Genomic DNA, 21,781 nt, shown 5'->3' on the forward strand with positions numbered 1-21,781 from the left:
TAAAAGTAAAACTTGATACTGATATGTCAGTGATATAATTTAGTTAGTAGACAAACCTTGTACCTGTATACAGGTGCTAATTGATAACTATCCATTCACAAATACAGTACACCATTGTGACTGATACAGATAATAGACTCTATTGGTTCAGTTTCTTGGAGATCTCATCATACACAAGAAAAACAATAAACATATATTCACTAATCATCCCATTATACATGAAAAAGCCAGCTTTAGGTATCTAATAACACCACCTATCAACAATTGCGATTATATAAAAAAACTAAACATAATGAAGCAAATAGCACTGTAGAATGAGTATGGTACAAGTAAACAACAAAACACAGAAATAGACGACACAATACACACATGAGCAGACGGTAACAAATGACAAATAATGACATACATCAACAAATTCACACATACAGTATGAAGCATACTCTACTTAAGTCACATGCTTAAATCACATTGACAAACTGTCTGCACAGGGCTCCGTACTTTACACTGTAACAACACAACCATTCAATGCTTAGGCTTCCCACCAACTGGAGCTGTAGAGAAGAGGATACAGAACAAGCCAGTACCTGCCGCATACCAATGCTGCCAACTAGTGAAGAGTTACGAATGTGGAGGCATTACTTTTCAGTCAACCCTCGTAGCTCATCATCCTTGTTGGACAGGGAGCCACAGATCTTGTCTCCAGTCCAACACAGTAAAGCACAATCATTGTACAAGGAGCAGGTACTAAACATAATTGTGTACGTGGAAGATCATAAAAAAAAAGAAAAAAAAAGAAAAGATTTTGAACAAGTCCACAGCAACATGACCATGTAGTGCATAAGAAAAACTATGGATATTCAAGGGAGGACAAGATGCACTTGTTACAAATGCTGATACTTGCTTGTTTCAAGGGAGTTTGATACAATTTACAGGATGTGCACAGTAGTGCCATGCTAAATTATGCACATCAAAATGCTTGCACCATAAATTACAGTGATTTCAAGGGAAGCAGTGGACAGTCGCATAACTTCAGACAGTTATGTAGATTTGGAAGACATGAGATACCGAAATTTCAAACAAAGCATCAACTTGACGATGCACAGCAAACCACAGCATTGGCCCAAAAATGCATGCATGTAAAAATCATACTCCTTTAGATCATCCCTTGCATACAGCCTAACCACCTGAATCATGTTTGTAGCGATGAGCAGCCCGTCTCCAAATATGCCAAGGGCCTCACTGAGGACTTCACAGACCAAAATTATCATCCACACCTTGTCCAGACACCTTGTCCCAAGTCACTAACCACACCCACATATCCACTGTCCAACCACAAAAGAGAACCCTCTTTTGACTCGGTACCACCCAGGACTGGAACAACTAATTCACATTCTCCGATAGGGTTTCAACTGCCTCTCATCATGCCCTGTAATGAGAAACATCCTTCTCTTTATTCTCTGCATCCCTCCACACAGTAGCATTCCCATGCCTACCTGCGCAATTCTACCCCCGCTCCCAACCTCTTGCCTCATGGCTCATATTTCCCCAATAGACCTAGATCCAAAGCCTGTTCCATACATCCTCTCACCACCACCACCACCACCATCACCACTACCACCACCACCATCACCCACTCCAATCTTGTCATAAACATCTCCTACCCCATCAAAGGCACGGCCACCTGTAAAAGCTGCCATGTGATGTACTAACATAGGTGCAACACCTGTGCTGCATTCTGAGAGGACATAACATTTAACAAGCTGTCTTTCCACATGTATGGTCATCACCAAACTGTGGGTGAGAGACATCTGGCTCACCCAGTTGCTGAGGATGCCGCCCAACATGATGCACTTCATGTAACCAACTCCACAGAGTCTTGTAACTTCTGGATTCGTCCCTCCAACACCAGATTTTGTGAAATGTGTGGGTGGGTACTGTCCCTGTAACATAACCTTCACTAATCACTGTCCCAACAGCCTATCCCATTGCCTGCTCCCACTCTAGCACGACACATGCCTCCTATCCCGCCAATGCACCTCACACCTGGACAGCCCTTTCCCCTTTTCTACTTCTCTCCTCCGCCCTCAGCACAGCCAGTCAATGCTGTACCTAGCAGCCCTATCCTGTTGCTATCGTGACATTACATGCTCCCACATGCAGCTCTTCTCTCTCCATCCATACCCTGCTGTCCCTCCCACTCACTGCCTTACATCTCTTATCTCACTGCCCAAACCAGTAAAGATTTCTACTAATGTCATACACAGTCAGCCAGGCCTTAGTGTCTGGAGATTAGAGTAGCCCCTTAGTGTCTGGAAATGAGAGTAGCCATGTGTTTGTGGGGTGGCTAGTGTGTGGGTTTTCTATATCTGGTGAAGGACTTAGTCCAATAGCTGGATATGTCTAGCATTCTTTTTCATTGTGCCTGTCTGTAACTTAATGCCTCCTCTATGTGGTTTGTAGAATCCTGTTTTATCTGTATTGTTTTCATTTCTTTTTTTATAACCATTTCATTTATAACCTTGTTGTTTGCCAAAACGACATTATAGGCCTAATTTTCAGCACAATACAGAAATAACATATTTTGTGGCCCAGCTGGTCAATAAGTGTCATAGACATTAACTATGTAAGTAAACTAACATAAATTTATGTCTGAATATCACACCTTTGTATATGGAAATAGCCTCAAGCTGAATTTCATATGAACCATTGCATGATTTTGTCATTCACAAGAACTTTACACACAAACTCACTGAAAGTAACACATAAAGTGCTGAAACGTCTATGGGTGGGACAAAAATGGATAAACTTATTCTTCCACGAGGAGGAAAATCTCTTCAGTTTTCCTTTACAGTTATAGAAAGTATTACTGTATATAAGGACTACAAAATACAACAAATAATTGTTAGTACTGATAGCAAGTCTTGCATCTGGAATGGAGGCAGTCTCATAACTTGCACCCTCATGCCCAGAGGTAATGATGGTCTCTGCTTTGGAACAGAATGGAGGGCTTTAAGCAAAGGCATAAATGATTTTATGGTGATCGATGGTGGAGATTTAGTGACGTCCACTATCAGCTTGCAAATTGTAGGACCTCCGTCAATACGTCCTATGTGTTTTACACAGAACACACATGACGTGCACATGGTTTTAGGCCAGAGAAATCCCTCCATAGACTTAATAATTAATTACATGTCATATTCAGAGGGTGGAGTAGATGATCAATCACATTAATCACAGAGGAGGGTATGCAGACAAGAAACAGAAAATGTTGTTGTTGTGGTCTTCAATCCAGAGACTGGTTTGATGCAGCTCTCCATACTACTCTATCCTGTGCAGGCTTCTTCATCTCCCAGTACCTACTGCAACCTACATCCTTCTGCATCTGTTTAGTGTATTCATCTCCTGGTCTCCCTCATCCCTCTACGATTTTTACCCTCCACGCTGCCCTCCAATACTAAATTGGTGATCCCTTGATGCCTCAGAACATGCCCTACCAACTGATCCCTTCTTCTGGTCAAGTTGTGCCACAAATATCTCTTCTCCCCAATTCTATTCAGTACCTCCTCATCAGTTATGTGATCTACCCATCTAATCTTCAGCATTCTTCGGTAGCACCACATTTCGAAAGCTTCTATTCTCTTCTTGTCCAAACTATTTATCGTCCATGTTTCACTTCCATACATGGCTACACTCCATACAAATACTTTCAGAAACGACTTCCTAACACTTAAATCTATACTCAACGTCAACAAATTTCTCTTCTTCAGAAACGCTTTTCTCTTGCCATTGCCAGTCTACATTTTATATCCTCTCTACTTTGACCATCATCAGTTATTTTGCTCCCCAAATAGCAAAACTCATTTACTACCTCAAGCGTCTCATTTCCTAATCTAATTCCCTCAGCATCACCCGATTTAATTAGACTACATTCCATTGATGGGTAGATCACATAACTAACGCCAGTTTTCTTTCTCCTGATAACAATGTCCTCCTGAGTAGTCCCCGCCCGAAGATCCGAATGGGGGACTATTCTACCTCCAAAATATTTTACCCAAGTGGACGCCATCATCATTTAACCATAAAGTAAAGCTGCATGCCCTCGGGATAAATTATGGCTGTAGTTCCCCCTTGCTTTCAGCGGTTCACAGTACCATCTCAGCAAGGCTGTTTTGCTTAGTGTTACAAGGCCAGATCAGTCAATCATCCAGACTGTTGCTCCTGCAACTTCTGATAAAGCTGCCACTACCCCTCTTCAGGAATCACACATTTGTCCGGCCTCTCAACAGATACCCCTCCATTGTGGTTGTATCTACGGTACAGCTATCTGTATCACCGAGGCAAGCAAGCCTCCCCACCAATGGCAAGGTCCACGGTTCTTGCAGGGGGGGTGGGGGGAATGTGATGTTAATTGCAGGAGTGCCCATGGTATGATCCCAGAATTAGTCTAATTTGTTAATGAGAACAGTACCACGTAATACTACGAACAGACAGCTGGCTGGAATCAGAAGTGAGTTGCATCGATATCTTAAATTCTAAGTGATATATGTGCAAGTATCTGCTGGGTGTTACCAATGGTTGAGGCATATTTTTTGCCATAAAAAACTTAATTGTGGTTTTTACAGTATCTGAATGACAAAGGATCTGGGTGAAGGTAAGCCAAGAAGGTGTACCAAATATGGCAAACGAATACTATTGTAGACCACACATCTCAGGAGTTGTCATGGCAAAATGCTTCAGGGATAATTTGGAGTATATCATGTGTAAATTTCCTGATTGTGCTGTGGTGCTCAGTCATGGGAGTCCCAAAGGGAGTATTATAAGGGCATTGCTGTCACTGTTCATATAAAAATCTAGTGGATAATGTTGGAATACCCATGAGCCTGATTGCGGTTGATGATGAATATAGTTAAATCGCAATGCCAAAAAACTGAATCACAATGCAGGTCTTCTTCAAACACTTGGTCTGGAATTGCCAGTTGACTTCTGACATAAATTTGTACGTTCGTTTATCTTTATTCATCTGAGGCTCATCTTACAGTGACATGTGAATCGTCAAGATACTACCACTCGCACAAAATATACAACACACAGCAGCAACACATTACACAGAATTTGGTAAAAAGACCCATTGTTGTTCAATTATGGGATCATAATATCTGTTGAAGTATGTATTTGTAGTGATCTAAAGTGCAACACTCACATAAATCTAGATGTAGGAATGACAGATTCCAGACTGTTTCATTGGCAGGATCCTAAGGAAATGAATTTCACAAATATTTTGTGTGAGTGATTCACATGTTTTTCTCCTTGTTTAAAGGGTGTTAGAAAAGATAGACCTGATACAAATAGAAGCAGCTTATTTTGTCATAGATTTGTTTAGCAAGTGTGCGGATGTCATGGAATGATTTGACAAACTTCAGTGGCATAAGCTGCAGAAGAGACATCAAGTAGTGGCACAGGGTACCCTCCACCACACACTGTTTGGTGGCTCGTGGATTGTCTACGCAGATGCAGATGTAGATGCATGAAGGAGAAGTTCACTGCTGTATTCCACAAATATAGTTTCTAGGAAGATTCAGGAAACATATTTCTACTTCCTACATACATCTGACGAAATGACCACAATGAGAAAACGGAGTTCTGAGCTCATATAGAGGCTTAGAGACGGTTGTTCTTCCTGCCCATCATTCATTAATGGAATAGGAAAGGGGAAAACAGCCTGTAAGGTCATTTGCAGAGTATACCTGCAGATGATAGCTTTGTGAATCTTTTAATCCAAACAGCTGTTTACTCATTTTCACTGTTTTCAGAATATGTAACTCCACTGTAGATAAACTGACTCTGATGAAGTTAGTTGTACAACTAACTTTACTATGTAAGTATTATCTGATTAGTGTCATATTATGAGATGGCCAATGGTACTGCTTGGAGGTAAAATATGTTAAGACAACTCTGTATGGCTTCTGGGAACAAGATTTCTCATGTTTGTAGAACATTTGCCTCACAATCTTGGTCTTTTTTTTCCCAAGCTCCACCCATCTACTCAGTTCAGCTCTTAGTTCGTGCTCTCAGCAGAGAACAGGTAAAGGCCATTTGGTGAACCTTTCTTTACCTGAGAAAGGAGGGAAAGAAGTACCAGTGTTATAAGTATCAAACTGTGTAAGAAATTGGCTAAATGAATTATTGGTGGATGTGACAGCCAAAGGCACCTGCAAGATTTGTAGTGTAGCACAGTATGGTGTCCTCATAAATCCATTGGCCATCCTGTAAAGTCAAAATATCACATTTCACTGCAAGGATAAATGGCTAGAAGTGGGAAATAAGAACCAGCGCACAGTGAAACCATCTTAGTGGCTTAGTGACAGGCTATAGCTCCTTTCAGTCACTTCAATAAGTAAAATATTGGTAAAGTAGTCCAAACAGGGTACCGCCCTTTGATGCGGGAATTCTTTTGCAGGAAAAAGGATGTGTCAGTGTGTGGTAGTTGTAGTTTATTTTTGGTAGAATGAACTTTATTAACTGATGAAAGGATAGTCCATCATTCAGTTGGGAACCTGTCCTTTATTTTTGGTGATAATATACAAAGAGCCAAGTGCATTCTAAAATTTTGTTGCATCTGACAATTAAGACTTAATCATAATTATCTTCAGAAATTTAGTTTTGACTAATCTGTAACTTACTGAGAATATTATTTGCTTGTGTGCTGTTGTATGCTGCAGATCTGATTTACATATAAAAATTTAAATCTGAGTAATTAATATTACTTCCCATGGCATAATATTGTGATAGATTCGAGACTGCTGTCAGTTTGAAAAAAAAGATGTTTTGTTGTATTACAGGTTTATTTTATTTATTTTTTAAATATTATGCAGGTTTATTTTTAAATGTCTGAACAAATTGCAAAGAGTTTGCTTCATAATATAAAGTTGTAAAAACAATCTTAAGTAGAAATGACCATTTATGAAATAGTTTTCAGTTAATAAACCTGAAGTATATTAGTCATTTTGTTCAGACAATAATATGGGATTCAGTAATTATTAAAAAATCATTTCACCTACACATTATGTACCCGCTGAGGACTTCTGGCAGATCAAAGAACACCTGCATACAGTGTTTGTGTATGTTTCTTGAAATGTGAGATGACACTATGACAGCAGCAGCTTCCATTGGATGAATTACATTGTGATCATATTATACATGTGTAGCTCTTATCATCTTACTTTATTTTGCAGGTAAGCGTAAAATTCATTACAAACTGGAAGAGGGCCTTGAAATGGTGGAAGAGTATAGTCTGGACACAAATGTTCTCGTAAGAAGGGCTTGGAGAGATAGAAGGAAACTATGTGGAAATCATCAGTGGGCAGTTGAAGTTGGTGATCCAGAACCCCAGACAAATAGTTTAGATGCTGTCGGGATCAAGGAAGATGTTAATTCAGTGAGTTTCATTATTACTCTCTACCACTGTTCATAATCTTTCTGTTAATGCAATTATTTTCTTAGAGAGCTAGAAAAAAATTTTCTGGGAATGATCAATGATCAAATGAAGTGGGGACCTAGAACCCAAGAAAAATACTTTAGATGCTATTGGGATAAAAGAAGGTAATAATTCAGTTACTTCAACAATTACTCTCTGTCACTTGTCATAGTCTTACAGTGAATGCAGTTATTTTCTTGGTCTTTTTGCTATAAAACTTATCTTCCTATATCATCATCTCTCAGTTTTTATCAGCTCTTAGATCATTCCAAGTGTTCCTTTCTAATACATGGGTTTGCATTAAAGTAACTAATTTATAGTAGGAGAACAGGTGAGAGAGGAGTGAGGTAAAAAATAAAAAATCAGGACCTTTGACATCACACAAATATTGAACTGCTGCCAAGTATAATGCTTTTTTTCAGTTACCTTGTTTGCATTTGGATACTTTTGTTGAGAACATTGTTTTTTTCCCCCCATTCATCTTCATTGTTGCACCACTGCTGTCAGGTACCTGTTAAGTAGGATAACTCTATGCTTTCTTCCAGGTGGCCCACAGCTCTTTTGTGGGTACTTGTGTGGTGCACATGAGTCCTTGAGCTATTGCAGCCTTTCTCCTTTTCCAGGCTGCTTTACCTGCCCCCTCCTTCTCCTTCCCTGTACTTATTCCTTTCCGTTTGCCCCTTCCTTGTCCTCTCTTGGTGTTCTTATTTATATCGGCTCAGTTGCCTTCTTGACTTCACTTCGTCTTGTAGATTTGCTTTGTTTCCTTTTTCTCCTCTTTCTTGACTTTTCGTTTTTTGGTCTCCCTCAGGGGTTTGAGCTCTCTATCTCTAAATTTGAAATCTGTAATGTGAGCCAGATGGGGAAGAACTCCCTGCCTAGCGTCTTTGGTGTGGGTTTGTTTCTCCCTCCCTCCCCCTCCCTCCCTCTCCCTCTCCCTCCCCCTCCCCCTCCCCCTCCCCCTCCCCCTCCCCCTCCCCCTCCCTCCCCTGCCATTGGAGACAACGGTAATTGTGGGGAATACTTCCGCAATCTACATTTACAATGTCTGCTCACAAGCGAAAGTTGAATGAGTCTCAGCCAGGGACAATTCTTCCATCAGTGCCACAGTTCCTTGTTGTTTCTCGGTTGGACGAAGGTGAAGACTTCTCCACTGTCAACCCTTTCATCATTTAGAAGGCTGTCAACGCAACTGCAGGTCCTGTAAAGTCTTGTTCCCAATTACGAAATGGCACCTTGTTGTTAGAAACAGTCAGTGCCCTCCAGGCACAAAAATTGCTGCGAACTTCACTGCTACACACCTCCCCTGTCTGGGTGGAAGTGCACCGCACTTTAAATTCATCATGCGGGGTGGTTTATACACGCTCCCTCGACGGATTGTCCGACGAGGAAATTAAAAACTACCTGTCTGACCAGGGCATAATGGCTGTTCATTGAGTCATGAAAAGGGTTGACAGGGACTTGGTTCCAACCTGTACTATCTTCTTGACATTTGAAAGAGTTCAACTTCCATTGATCATTAAAGCGGGCTATGAGACAATTTGAGTTCGCCCTTACAACCCAACCCTACGTGTTGCTATCGGTGTCAGCGGTTCAACCATACCAGCCAATTGTGTTTCAATCCGGCAAAATGCATTATGTGTGGCAAGGGTGCCCATGAGGGTGCTTGTCCACCTCCATCCCCTCATTGCATCAACTGTATGGGTGACCATGCTGCTTCCTCTAGAGATTGCCCCATTTTCAAAGATGAACTTCTTATTCAGGAAATCAGAGTGAATGAAAAGGTGTCTGCACTTGCTGCTCATAAGTTATTCACCAGTCGAAAGCCCACTGTGCCTCCGGCCGGTAAATATAGCACTGTCCTTGTATCTCCTCGGCCTACTAATGAGGCAGCCATGCAGACTTGTGATCTCACCTTTAGTGGCATGGTTGTCAGACCAGACAGCGCAAAGATCGCCCATTCAACCTCCCCACTAACACCTGCTCACTCTACGTCTCACCCTTTATCGGCTTCTGATAAACCACGAGCCCCAAAATCAGACACCTGGACTTCCAAAAAAGTGCCTACTCGCGAAGATTTTTTATGTACCCCAACAACACAACCATCGATTCCACCATCATCTCAACATCCTGTTTCCAAGAAGGCTCATAAGAAACCTAGTTCCTCTCCTTCTCCGCCATGGCGTGTCTCATCTACAGCGTCACCTGGCGGTAACCACCCTCGGCCGTCTTCTGTGTCGCCAAGGTGCACTGCTGGCGGCCGATCAACCGGCCGATCGCTGGTGGCAGGAGCTGCCCCCGAACAACCTATGGATCAGGATCTTCTGCCTTTGGCTGAATGCAGTTCCATGCTGTCGGCCACCAGCTCTCAGCAGTCATTGAGTTGAGAGCAACTGTGGTGAGATTCTTCCCTTTTCTGTCCACCCTATGCCAATTATCCATTCGAATATCTGCGGCATTAGAGCCAATCGGCATGAATTGTCGATCCTCTTATGATCCCACTCGCCGGTCATCATCTGTCTTCAGGTAACAAAGATACGACCCCATGATGGCTTTGTTTTCCCTCATTTTCAATCAGTCCGGTTTGACCTCCCCTCTGTTGATGGCACTCCAGCACATGGGGGACTTAATCATTCTTCTCCATGATACTGATCATTATCACCCGATCCCCTTAAACAGTTCCTTCCAAGCTGTTGCTGTCCGTTTTTCCATTTCTGGATAGACTTTCTCTCTTTGTACCGTATACATTCCATCGTCCACACCGATGGCAAGAGCTGATCTCCTTCATCTCCTGGGTCAGCTCCCACCCCCCTATTTGCTGGTTGGGGACTTCAGTGCCCACCTCCCGCTTTGGGGATCTCTGCATCCTTGTACGCGTACCTATTGATTGACGTCTTCCACCAAGCGGATCTTGTTTGCCTCAACACTGGGGAGCCTACATTTTTGTCTGCCTCCACAGTGAATTTCTCTCATTCGGACCTTTCGGTCGGTACTGTTCAGCTAACTCAGCGCTTTGAATGGTTCCCTCTTGCTGATACACACTCAAGTGGCCATTTTCCATGTGTCCTTCGATTGTAGCCACAACTACCATCTATGCGCCGATTAGACACTTTTTTTGTCTCTAGTGACAGTCGATGACCGTCACTTTCCTAGCGTCAACGGATCAGGTCACTGATGTTACAGAAGTTATTCTTACAGCTGCGAAACTTTCAATACCTCGCACCTCTGATTTGCCCCAGCGCCCCCCAGTTCCTTGGTGGAACGAGGCATGCCATGACGCAATACGTGAGCGGCGACACGCTCTTCGCGTTTTCCGCCACCATCCTACTTTGGCCAACTGTATCCGCTATAAGCAGTTATGTGCGCGATGCCATCGTGTCATCCGTGATAGCTAGAAGGCTCTTTTAACACCTTCACTCCCTTCTCAGAAGTTAGGAGTCGCGATGGTTATCTGGCGTGCCTAGTTTCTCCCCAATCTCTGGGCTCACTATCGCGCATGATACCATAGTGGACCGCGTCGCAATTTCTAACTCATTGGGCCAACACTTTGTTGAGATTTCAAGCTCTTCTAATTACCTGCCAGCCTTTCTCCCGAAGAAACGTGCAGCAGAAGTGTGACCTGTTGCTTTCTCCTCTCTCAATAGCGAAAGCTATAATACTGTTTTCCCGTGTGGGAACTCCAACACGCACACTCTTCTTCATGCTCTTCCGCCCCAGGACCGGATGTTTCCACGTCCAAATGTTGCTGCATTTATCATACCATAGTCTACGTTACCTCTTTCGCCTTTATAATCGAATTTGGATCAACAGTACTTTTCCTAGACAATGGCGGGAAGCTATCATCGTTCCTGTTCCGAAACCTGGAAAGGACAAACATCTCCCCTCTACCTATCACCCCATCTCTGTCACGAGTAGTTTATGTAAGGTTTCGGAGTGTATGGTGAATTGCCGTTTAGCCTGGTGGCTGGAGTCCCGAAGCCTTTTAACACCTGCCCAATGCAGTTTCCGAAAGCATTGTTCTGCATTTGACCATCTTGTTGCTCTCTCCACTTATATCATGAACAATTTTCTCAGGAAACGCCAAATGGTACCAATATTTTTTATTCTGGAGAGAGCATACGATACCTGTTGGAGGACAGGCACACTGTTCTCTTGGGGTTTTCGAGGTCAGCTACCCCTTTTTATTCGTGAATTTATGGCAGAGTGCACATTTAAAGTGCAGATGAACACTACTCTCTCCTGTACTTTCTCCCAAGAAAACGGGGTACCCCAGGGCTCCGTGCTAAGTGTTGTACTGTTTGCCATCCCCATAAATCCAATTATGGATTGTCTCCTTCTCTATGTCTCGGGGCTCCCTCTTTGTGGATGATTTTGTGATCTACAACAACTCTCAATGGACCAGCCTTCTTGAATGACGTCTTCAAGGATGTTTCGGTCGCCTCCACTCTTGGAGCATTGAAACCGGCTTCCGCTTCTCTCCCAGTAAGACCGTTTGTGTCAATTTTTGGTGTCGTACGGAGTTTCTTCCGCCTTCCCTACATCTAGGCCCTGTCAACCTTCTGTTCGCGGACGTCGCTAAATTCTTGGGACTTATGTTTGACTGAAAACTGTGCTGGTCCTCCCACATTTCCTATCATTTGGCTCGCTGTTTGCGATCCGTCAACACCCTCCGTGTTTTGAATGGTACCTCCGCCTATATAGCGCCTCAGTGCGCTCGAAATTAGACTATGGAAGCACAGTTTACTCCTCTGCTCGGTCATTTATTCTTTGGCGTCTCGACTCTGTCCACCATCGTGGATTGCGTTTAGCATCTGGAGCTTTTCACACCAGTCCTGTAGACAGCCTTTATGCCGAGACTGCTGACCTTCTGCTGTCCAATCAGCGAGCTGTCCTTCTGAGTCATGCTAGCCATCTGTCTTCCATGCCTTCTAATCCAGCCCATGACCTTTTTTTCGATGCCTCCTTGGATTTAGGGTGTGCAGGCCACCCTTCCACTCTACTACCACCAGGAGTCTGCTTCCGTCAGCTGCTACGGTCTCTTTCCTTCCACTTTCCTAAAACTTTCTTGACAACTGGGGGTACAGCACTGCCTTGGCTCTGCCCCCGGACCTGCCTACTCCGTGACCTTTGTCAGCTTCCCATGGATGGTACCCCTTCTCTCGTTTATCGTCTGGCATTTGCTGCTCTATATGCGCAAATGAAGGATGCCACATTTATTTACACTGACGGCTCAAAAACATAATTTGGTGTTGGGAGTAGTTATATTGTTAGCGACACCCCTGATCGATTTCGGCTTCCTGACCAGCGTTCAGTTTTTACTGCAGAGCTTTACGCTGTTCTCCAGCCTGTCCAATACATCCGTCGCCATCAGCGGATACAGTATATTATATGCTCAGATTCACTCAGCTCTCTCCTCAGTCTCCAAGCTCTCTACCCTGTCCACCCTCTGGTCCACCGGATTCAGGACTGCCTCCACTTGCTCCACTTGAGGAGCATCTCTGTGGTATTCCTCTGGGTCCCAGGACACATTGTTATCCATGGAAATGAAGTGGCCGATGTAGCGGCCAAGGCTGCAGTCTCTCTTCTTCAGCCTGCTGTTCGCATGGTTCCCTTCGCCGATCTACAGAGTGTTTTATGTCGTTGTGTTGCTCTTTTATGGCACGCATGTTGGTCTACACTTACCAATAATAAATTGCAGTGGGAATAATTTTGCAAAATTATAATTTTAATGAGTAGAATGATTAATTTTTCTTTTCAGAGGTGTTGGGGGGGGGGGGGGGGGAGTAGGACTCTAGCTGTTAAGCATTGCACAATTTGTTTTGGTGAAAAAATTTGTTTCTTATTTGAACTGAGAGGTTGTTGTTGTGGTCTTCAGTCCTGAGACTGATTTGATGCAGCTCTCCATGCTACTCTATCCTGTACAAGCTTCTTCATCTCCCAGTACCTACTGCAACCTAGATCCTTCTGCATCTGCTTAGTGTATTCATCTCTTGGTCTCCCTCTACGATTTTTACCCTCCACGCTGCACTCCAATGATAAATATGTGATCCCTTGAGGCCTCAGAACATGCCCTACCAACCGGTCCCTTCTTCTTGTCAAGTTGTGCCGCAAACTCCTCCCCAATTCTATTCAATTCCTCCTCATTACTTATGTAATCTATCCATCTAATCTTCAGTATTCTTCTGTAACACCACATTTCGAAAGCTTCTATTCTCTTCTTGTCCAAACTATTTATCGTCCATGTTTCACTTCCATACATGGCTACACTCCACACAAATACTTTTAGAAACGACTTCCTAACACTTAAATCTATACTCGACGTCAACAAATTTCTCTTCTTCAGAAACACTTTCCTTGCCATTGCCAGTCTACATTTTATATCCTCTCTACTTTGACCATCATCAGTTATTTTGCTCCCCAAATAGCAAAACTCCTTTACTACTTTAAGCGTCTCATTTCCTAATCTAATTCCCTCAGCATCACCCGATTTAATTCGACTACATTCCATTATCCTCGTTTTGCTTTTGTTGATGTTCATCTTATACCCTCCTTTGATGACACTGTCCATTCCGTTCAACTGCTCTACAAAGTCCTTTGCTGTCTCTGACAGAATTACAATGTCATTGGCGAACCTCTAAAGCTTTTATTTCTTCTCTATGGATTTTAATACCTACTCCGAATTTTTCTTTTGTTTCCTTTACTGCTTGCACAATATGCAGATTGAACAACATTGGGGATATGCTACAACCCTGTCTCACTCCCTTCCCAACCACTGCTTCCCTTTCATGTCCCTCGACTCTTATAACTGCCATCTGGTTTCTGTACAAATTGTAAATAGCCTTTCGCTTCCTGTATTTTACCCCTGCCACCTTCAGAATTTGAAAGAGAGTATCCCAGTCAACATTGTCAAAAGCTTTCTCTATGTCTACAAATGCTAGAAACATAGGTTTGCCTTTCTGATATCTATCTTCTAAAATAAGTCGTAGGGCCAGTATTGCCTCACATGTTCCAACATTTCTGTGGAATACAATCTGATCTTCCCCGAGGTTGGCTTCTACCAGTTTTTCCATTTGTCTGTAAAGAATTTGTGTTAGTATTTTACAACTGTGGCTTATTAAACTGATAGTTCGGTAATTTTCACATCTGTCAACACCTGCTTTCCGTGGGATTGGAATTATTATATTCTTCTTGAAGTCTGAGGGTATTTTGCCTGCCTCATACATCTTGCTCACCAGATGGTAGAGTTTTGTCAGGGCTGGCTCTCCCAAGGCTATCAGTAGTTCTAATGGGATGTTGTCTACTCCCAGGGCCTTGTTTTGACTTAGGTCTTTCAGTGCTCTGTCAAACTTTTCACGCAGTATCATATCTCCCATTTCATTTTCATCTACATCCTCTTCCATTTTCATAATATTGTCCTCAAGAACATCGCCCTTGTATAGTCCCTCTATATACTCCTTCCACCTTTCCGCTTTCCCTTCTTTGCTTAGAACTGTGTTTCCATCTGAGCTCTTGATATTCATACAAATGGTTCTCTTTTCTACGAAGGTCTCTTTAATTTTCCAGTAGGCAGTATCTATCTTACCCCTAGTGAGATAAGCCTCTACATCCTTACATTTATCCTCTAGCCATCCCTGCGTAGCCATTTTGCACTTCCTGTCGATCTCATTTTTGAGACATTTGTATTCCTTTTTGCCTGCTTCATTTACTGCATTTTTATATTTTCTCCTTTCATTAATTAAATTCAATATTTCTACTGTTACCCAAGGATTTCTACTAGGCCTTGTCTTTTTACCTACTTGATCCTCTGCTACCTTCCCTACTTCATCCCTCAAAGCTACCCATTCTTCTTCTTCTACTGTATTTCTTTCCCCCAGTCCTGTCAATTGTTCCCTTATGCCCTCCCTGGAACTCTGTACAACCTCTGGTTTAGACAGTTATCCAGATCCCATCTCCTTAAATTCCCACCTTTTTGCAGTTTCTACAGTTCATAACCAATAGATTGTGGTCAGAGTTCACATCTGCCCCTGGAAATGTCTTACAATTTAAAACCTGGTTCCTAAATCTCTGTTGTACCATTATATAATCTATCTGAAACTTTCCAGTATCCCCAGGCTTCTTCCATGTATACAACCTTCTTTCATCATTCTTGAACCAAATGTTAGCAATGATTAAGTTATGCTCTGTGCAAAATTCTACAATGTGCTTTCTTCTTTCATTTCTTACCCCAATCCATATACACCTAATATGTTTCCTTCTGTCCCTTTTCCTGCTATTGAATTCCAGTCACCCGTGACTATTAAATTTTTGTCTCCCTTCACTATCTGAATAATTTCTTTTATCTCATCATACATTTCATCAATTTCTTCATCTGCAGAGCTAGTTGGCATATAAACTTGTACTACTGTAGTAGGCATGGGCTTCGTGTCTGTCTTGGCCACAATAATGCGTTAACTATGCTTTTTGTAGAAGCTTACCTGAACTCCTATTTTTTTTTTTTTTTTTATTCATTATTAAACCTACTCCTGCCTTACCCCTATTGGATTTTGTATTTATAACCCTGTATTCACTTGACCAAAAGTCTTGTTCCTCCTGCCACCGAAGTTCACTAATTCTCACTGTATGTAATTTTAACCTATCCATTCCCTTTTTAAATTTTCTAACTTACTTGCCGGATTAAGGGATCTGACATTCCACGCTCCAATTCATAGAACACCAGTTTCCTTTCTCCTGATAATGACGTCGTCCTGAGTAGTCCCCGCTCGGAGATCCAAATGGGGTACTATTTTACCCAAGTGGATGCCATCATCATTTAACCATACAGTAAAGCTGCATGCCCTCGGGAGAAATTATGACTGTAGTTTCCCCTTGCTTTCAGCCATTCACAGTACCAGCACAGCAAGGTCGTTTTGGTTAGTGTTACAAGGCCAGATCAGTCAATCATCCAGACTGTTGCCCCTGCAACTACTGAAAAGGCTACTGCCTCTCCTCAGGAACCACACATTTGTCTGGCCTCTCAACAGATACTCCTCCATTATGGTTGCACCTAGGGTATGGCTATCTGTATCACTGAGGCACGCAAGCCTCCCCATCAGTGGCAAGGTCCATGGTTCATGGAGGGGGGGGGGGGGGGTAAGTGAGAGATAGGCGAAATAATTCTAACATTGTGAGTCTTAAGGGCATTTTACTGGTGAGTAGTACTTCGAGTAAGAGGCTTCATGTCAAGATAGATACATATAACATGCTGTTTCAAACAATGTAGAAATTTGCTACAAAATGACTGACATCTCAAAATTAAAATAAGTGTGTTTATTGTAGCGCAGTAAGCCCGCAGTTCTGTAAAAAAATGAACTTCCATGTATAAAACCATGTCAAACTTACGATTACTTTACTGTTGATTGAAATTATGTTTAAAGTTTGTTGGAAGTCACTGACTGCTCTCATTATCAAACACTGGATGGTATATTGTGTGAGATTTGCACTCCATTTTAAGCAAAAGTTAGTTTTTCATGCATTTTGATGTTTATAATGCCGTATGTCTTGAACCATGCATAGTACAATGACATAATTTTGCTCGTACATTCAGTGCTATATGTGGATACTATCTGCAAAATGTATTGGGAATACAGTCAGTAGCAAAAAAGAAATAAATTGAAATATCATGCCTGATGTTGCAGTACTACCATATGAACAGCAAAAATGTAGTTAGCAATAAGCTCATTCTCATTCTCAAACACTGGACATATGTAGCTTGAGTATTTGCATGTGGGGAGTTACGCTGCCTCGAGATATATACACAGTTCATAACTTAATACCTGTTTTACTGTGTTGAATTTTTTGCATAAGATTGTACCTTTTAATAGGTAGATTATGTCAACATTTTAAAAGTGGTAGCTATTTATGTGAAATAGTGAAAATAAAATTTTTGTTGCCCTGGAAACCATTGAGTTGACAACCTTCAACTGGGTCCATGTTATGTGCCCCAGGATAGTCACATAGTAATATAGATGTGATAATGGACCACTTCTCAATGCCGTAACTATATGCTGAGCAGTTACCTTTACTCCTTCTAGTACTTGATTTATTACAACATAAGAAGTAGTTATGGTGAAAATCAGTATCAGGAGTCACATATCAGTTGAAAAAAGCAGTCTAGAATTAAATTTTCTTAATGGAATTATTGCAACAAATAACATTAAATGATTTATCACCTAAACATTTGTCAACAGGATTTCATCATATGTTATTAGCTAAGCAAATGGTCACCCACGCAATTACAAACATAAAACAAAGAAAAAGGCAGGGAAGAGATTAGGTTGTCATGTAATTCCCATGTACTTCATATTCACCAGTGTGACCTGATGCAGAAAAGTTTATTAATAGTTCTTCACTCTTTGCTATCACATCATTATTAAAAGGACAGTTGCTACTCACCATATAGTGGAGATGCTGAGTTGCCCAACAAAAAGACTGCCCTAAATAAGCTTTCAACCAGCAAGGCCTTTGTCAAAAACAGACAACAGACACACATACCCTTACACAGACGCAACTCACATATGCATGACTGCAATGTCTGGCAACTGAAGCCACACTGTGAGCACCAGCACCAGCGCATGATATGAGTGCCAAGTGGGTGGCGGGGGACAGTGAAGTGCTAGTGGGGAGCTCGCAGGGACGAGGTGGAGAGAGGGTAGGGCACCTACGTGCAGTGGGGAGGTTAGGCAGAGGGCAGGGGAGAGGTTGGAGGGGGGGAGGGAGTGGAAAAGGAGAGAAGTAAAAAGGCTGGGTGTGATGGTGGAATGAGGGCTGTGTAGTGCTGGAATGGGAACAGGGAAGGGGCTGGATGGCTGAGGACAATGCAAATGAAGGTTGAGGCCACGAGGGTTACAGCAACGTAGGATATATTGGAGGGAAAGTTCCCTCCTGCACAAATCAGAAAATCTGGTGTTGGTTGGAAGGATCCATTAGCACAGGCTCTGAAGCAATCATTTAGATGAAGGATGTCATCGTGGGCAGCGTGCTCAGCAACAGGGTGGTCCACTTGTTTCTCGGCCACAGTTGGTCGGTGGCCTTTCATGCAGCAGACAGCTTGTTGGTTGTCATGTCCACATAGAATGCAGCACAGTGTCTGCAGCGTAGCTTGTAGATCACATGACATGTTTCACAGGTAGCCCTGCCTTTGATGGGATAGGTGCTGTTTGTGACTGGACTGGAGTAGGTGGTGGTGGGAGGATGTATGGGACAGGTTTTGCATCTACGTCTATTACAAGGATATGAGGCATGAGGTAAAGGGTTGGGAGCAGAGGTTGTATAAGGATGGATGAGTATATTCTGTAGGTTCGTTGGATGGTGGAATACCACTATGGGATGGTTGGGAAGGATAGTGAGCAGGATATTTCTCATTTCAGGGCATGACAAGAGGTCATCAAAACCCTGGTGGAGAATGTTGGTCGAGTCCTGGGTGGTACTGAGTTAAGAGAGGAATGCTCCCCTGTGGCCGGATGGTGAGACTTTGGGAGGCAGTGGTGGACTAGAAAGATAAGGCATGGGAGATTTGTTTTTGTACAAGGTTGGGAGGATAATTACGGTCTGTGAAGGCCTCACTGAGACCCTCGGTATAATTCTAGAGGGACTGCTAGTCGCTGCAGATGTTATGACCACAGGTGGCTAGGCTGTATGGAAGGGACGTCTTGGTATGGAATGGGTGGCAGGTATTGAAGTGGAGATATTGCTGGTGGTTAGTAGGTTTTATTGACAGAAGTACTGATGTAGCCATCTTTGAGAGGTGAACATCTATGAAGGTGGCTTGTTGGGTTGAGGTGGATCAGGCGAAGCAAAAGGGGGAGAAGCTGTTGCAGATCTGGAGGAATGTGGATTGGGTGTCCTCACCCGTGATTCAGACCGCAAAGATGTCACCAGTGAATCTGAACCAGGTGAGTGGCTTAGGATTCTGAGTGTTTAGGAAGGGTTCCTCCAGATGGCCCGTGAATAGGCTGCCATAGGATGCTGCCATGTGGGTGCCCATATCCATGCCACTGGTTTTTTGTAGGTAATGCCTTCAAAGGAGAAGAAATTGTAGGTGAGGATATAATTGGTCATGGCAAATAGGAAGGAGGTTGTTGGTTTGGAATCCATTGGACATTGGGAAAGGTAGTGTTCAATAGTGGTAAGGCCTTGGGCATTAGGGATGTTAGTCTAAGGGGAGTGGCGTCAATAGTTACAAGCAGGGCACCATGTAGTGAAAAGGGACAGAAACTGTGGAGAGTCGGTGAAGGAAATGATTGATATCTTTTATATAGGAGGGTAGATTCTGGGTAATAGGTAGAATGTGCTGGTCTATGAGAGCAGAGATTCTCTCAGAGAGGGCACAGTAACCGGCCACAACGGTTGTGTCCTGGGTGGTTGGGTTTGTAGACTTCAGGATACATGTAGAAGGTAGGAGTGCAGGGAATGGTAGGGGTGAGCAGAGAGATGGGCTCCAGTGGAGAGGTTCTGGAATGGTCCTAAGGATTTGAGGAGTGACATCTCCACCACTGGAATATGAACCTCTCCTTCGGGTTTGGACTAAACACAGATGCCTATATGGATATCAGACCCTTGCAGGTATACCTGGGATTTCCACGAATGTAGCTACCTATACCAAGCCAGACTCAATGGCAAAGCGTTTTGCCGAGCATTATGCTTGAACCTCTGCGTCTGAGAATTACCACCCCACCTTCTGTACCCTAAAACAGCAGGTGGAACAACAGCACCTATCTTTTACCACACACCATCCTGAGCCATGTAATGCTGCATTCAGTGAGGGGGAAATTCTGAGTGCCCTTGCGCAATGTTCTGACGCAAGACCTGGGCTAGGCTGTTTCAATCACCAAATAATTAAACATCTATGAGTGGACTACTAACACTACCTCCTCGCTGTCTTCAACCGTATTTGGAGTGAAGGTGAATTCCATTGCAATGGCGTGTAAGTATCATCGTTCCAGTGCTAAAACCTGGTGGGAACTGGTATGGATAGCTATCATCCTGTTAGCTTCACCAGTGTTCTGTGCAAGCTGCTTGAACATTTGGCGAGTTGGCGGTGAGTTGGCTTCTTCAGTCTTGGATCCTTCTGGTTCCGTCCCAGGGCAATATTCGCCAAGGTTCCTCAACCACTGACAATTTGGTATACCTGGAGTGTGCCATCCGAATGGCCTTTTGCTGCAGTCATCACCTTGTTGCCATCTTTTTTGACCTGACGAAGGCCTACGACACAACTTGGCAGCACCACATTGTTGCTACATTACATGAGTGGGGCCTCTGGGGCCTGATCCCAATTTTTATTCAGAATGTTTTTGTCGCTCTGCACCTTAGAGTTTGAGTTGGTGCTTTACACAGTTACCCCCATATCCAAGAGAGTAGGGACCCTCAGGGCTCTATACAGAGCATCTCACTCTTTATAGTGGCCATTAATGGTCTCGCAGCAGCTGTGGGATCCTCAATATCACCCTTCTTGTATGCTGATGACTTGCATTTCCTTTTGCTCATCTACTATTGGGGTGGCTGAACATCAACTGTAGGGAGCCATACAAAAGATGCAGTCATGGGCCCTCACCCAAGTCTTTCAGTTTTCAGCTGCCAAGGCTTGCATCATGTACTTCTGTTTCCACCGTACATTTCACTCACACCCACAACTTTGTCTTGATGACCATCTCCTTAATGTAGTAGACTATTTTCGCCTTTTAGGACTGGCTTTTGATGCCCCCTTAACTTGGCTTCCCCATCTTCATCAGCTTAAGCAAAAGTGCTGGCAGCACCTTGACATTCTTTGATGTCTGAGGCACATCAGCTGGGGTGCAGATCGCCCTATACTGTTGCAGCTGTTCAAAGCTTTTGTACATTCTTGTCTTGACTATGGGAGCCTGGTGTATGGTTCAGCATCTCCCTCAGCATTGTGAATGCTGGACCCTATACACTACCATGGAGTTCAACTTGTGACAGGAGCTTTCTGAACGAACCTTGTGAACAGAGCCTACTCGTGGCACCAGTGGTTCCTCCATTGTGGATCAGGCAACAACAACTGCTTGCCCATTCGCAGCTCATCTAAATGTCCAAATTACCATCTTCTTTTCCCTAACACAGCGATCCATCTCCCGTAATGGCGGCCCAGACCTGGGGCTACAATTGCAGTCTGTGTCTGTTCCATTCTCACTGAACTCGAGTCTTTCTCTCTACCATCTCTTCTCTGGATCCATTCATGCATGCTTCCATGGTTTATACCTCAGCTTCGTTTGGACCTATAACAAGTCCCAAAAGGCTCAGTACATCCTGAGG

General features: G+C 43.2%; 1 protein-coding gene across 1 annotated transcript in view; it reads left to right on the forward strand.

Moving 5' to 3' along the window:
- The window catches only part of LOC126088721 (protein DPCD), a 58,554-nt gene that overhangs the window by 9,975 nt on the left and 26,798 nt on the right, over nt 1–21,781 (forward strand). The window contains exon 3 of the mRNA XM_049906859.1: nt 7,233–7,435. Within this exon, the coding sequence (XP_049762816.1) occupies nt 7,233–7,435 (203 nt within the window). The remainder of the gene's footprint in view (nt 1–7,232; nt 7,436–21,781) is intronic.

This window comes from Schistocerca cancellata, chromosome 1, assembly GCF_023864275.1.
Source record: "Schistocerca cancellata isolate TAMUIC-IGC-003103 chromosome 1, iqSchCanc2.1, whole genome shotgun sequence".
NCBI classification, from domain to species: Eukaryota; Metazoa; Arthropoda; class Insecta; order Orthoptera; family Acrididae; genus Schistocerca; species Schistocerca cancellata.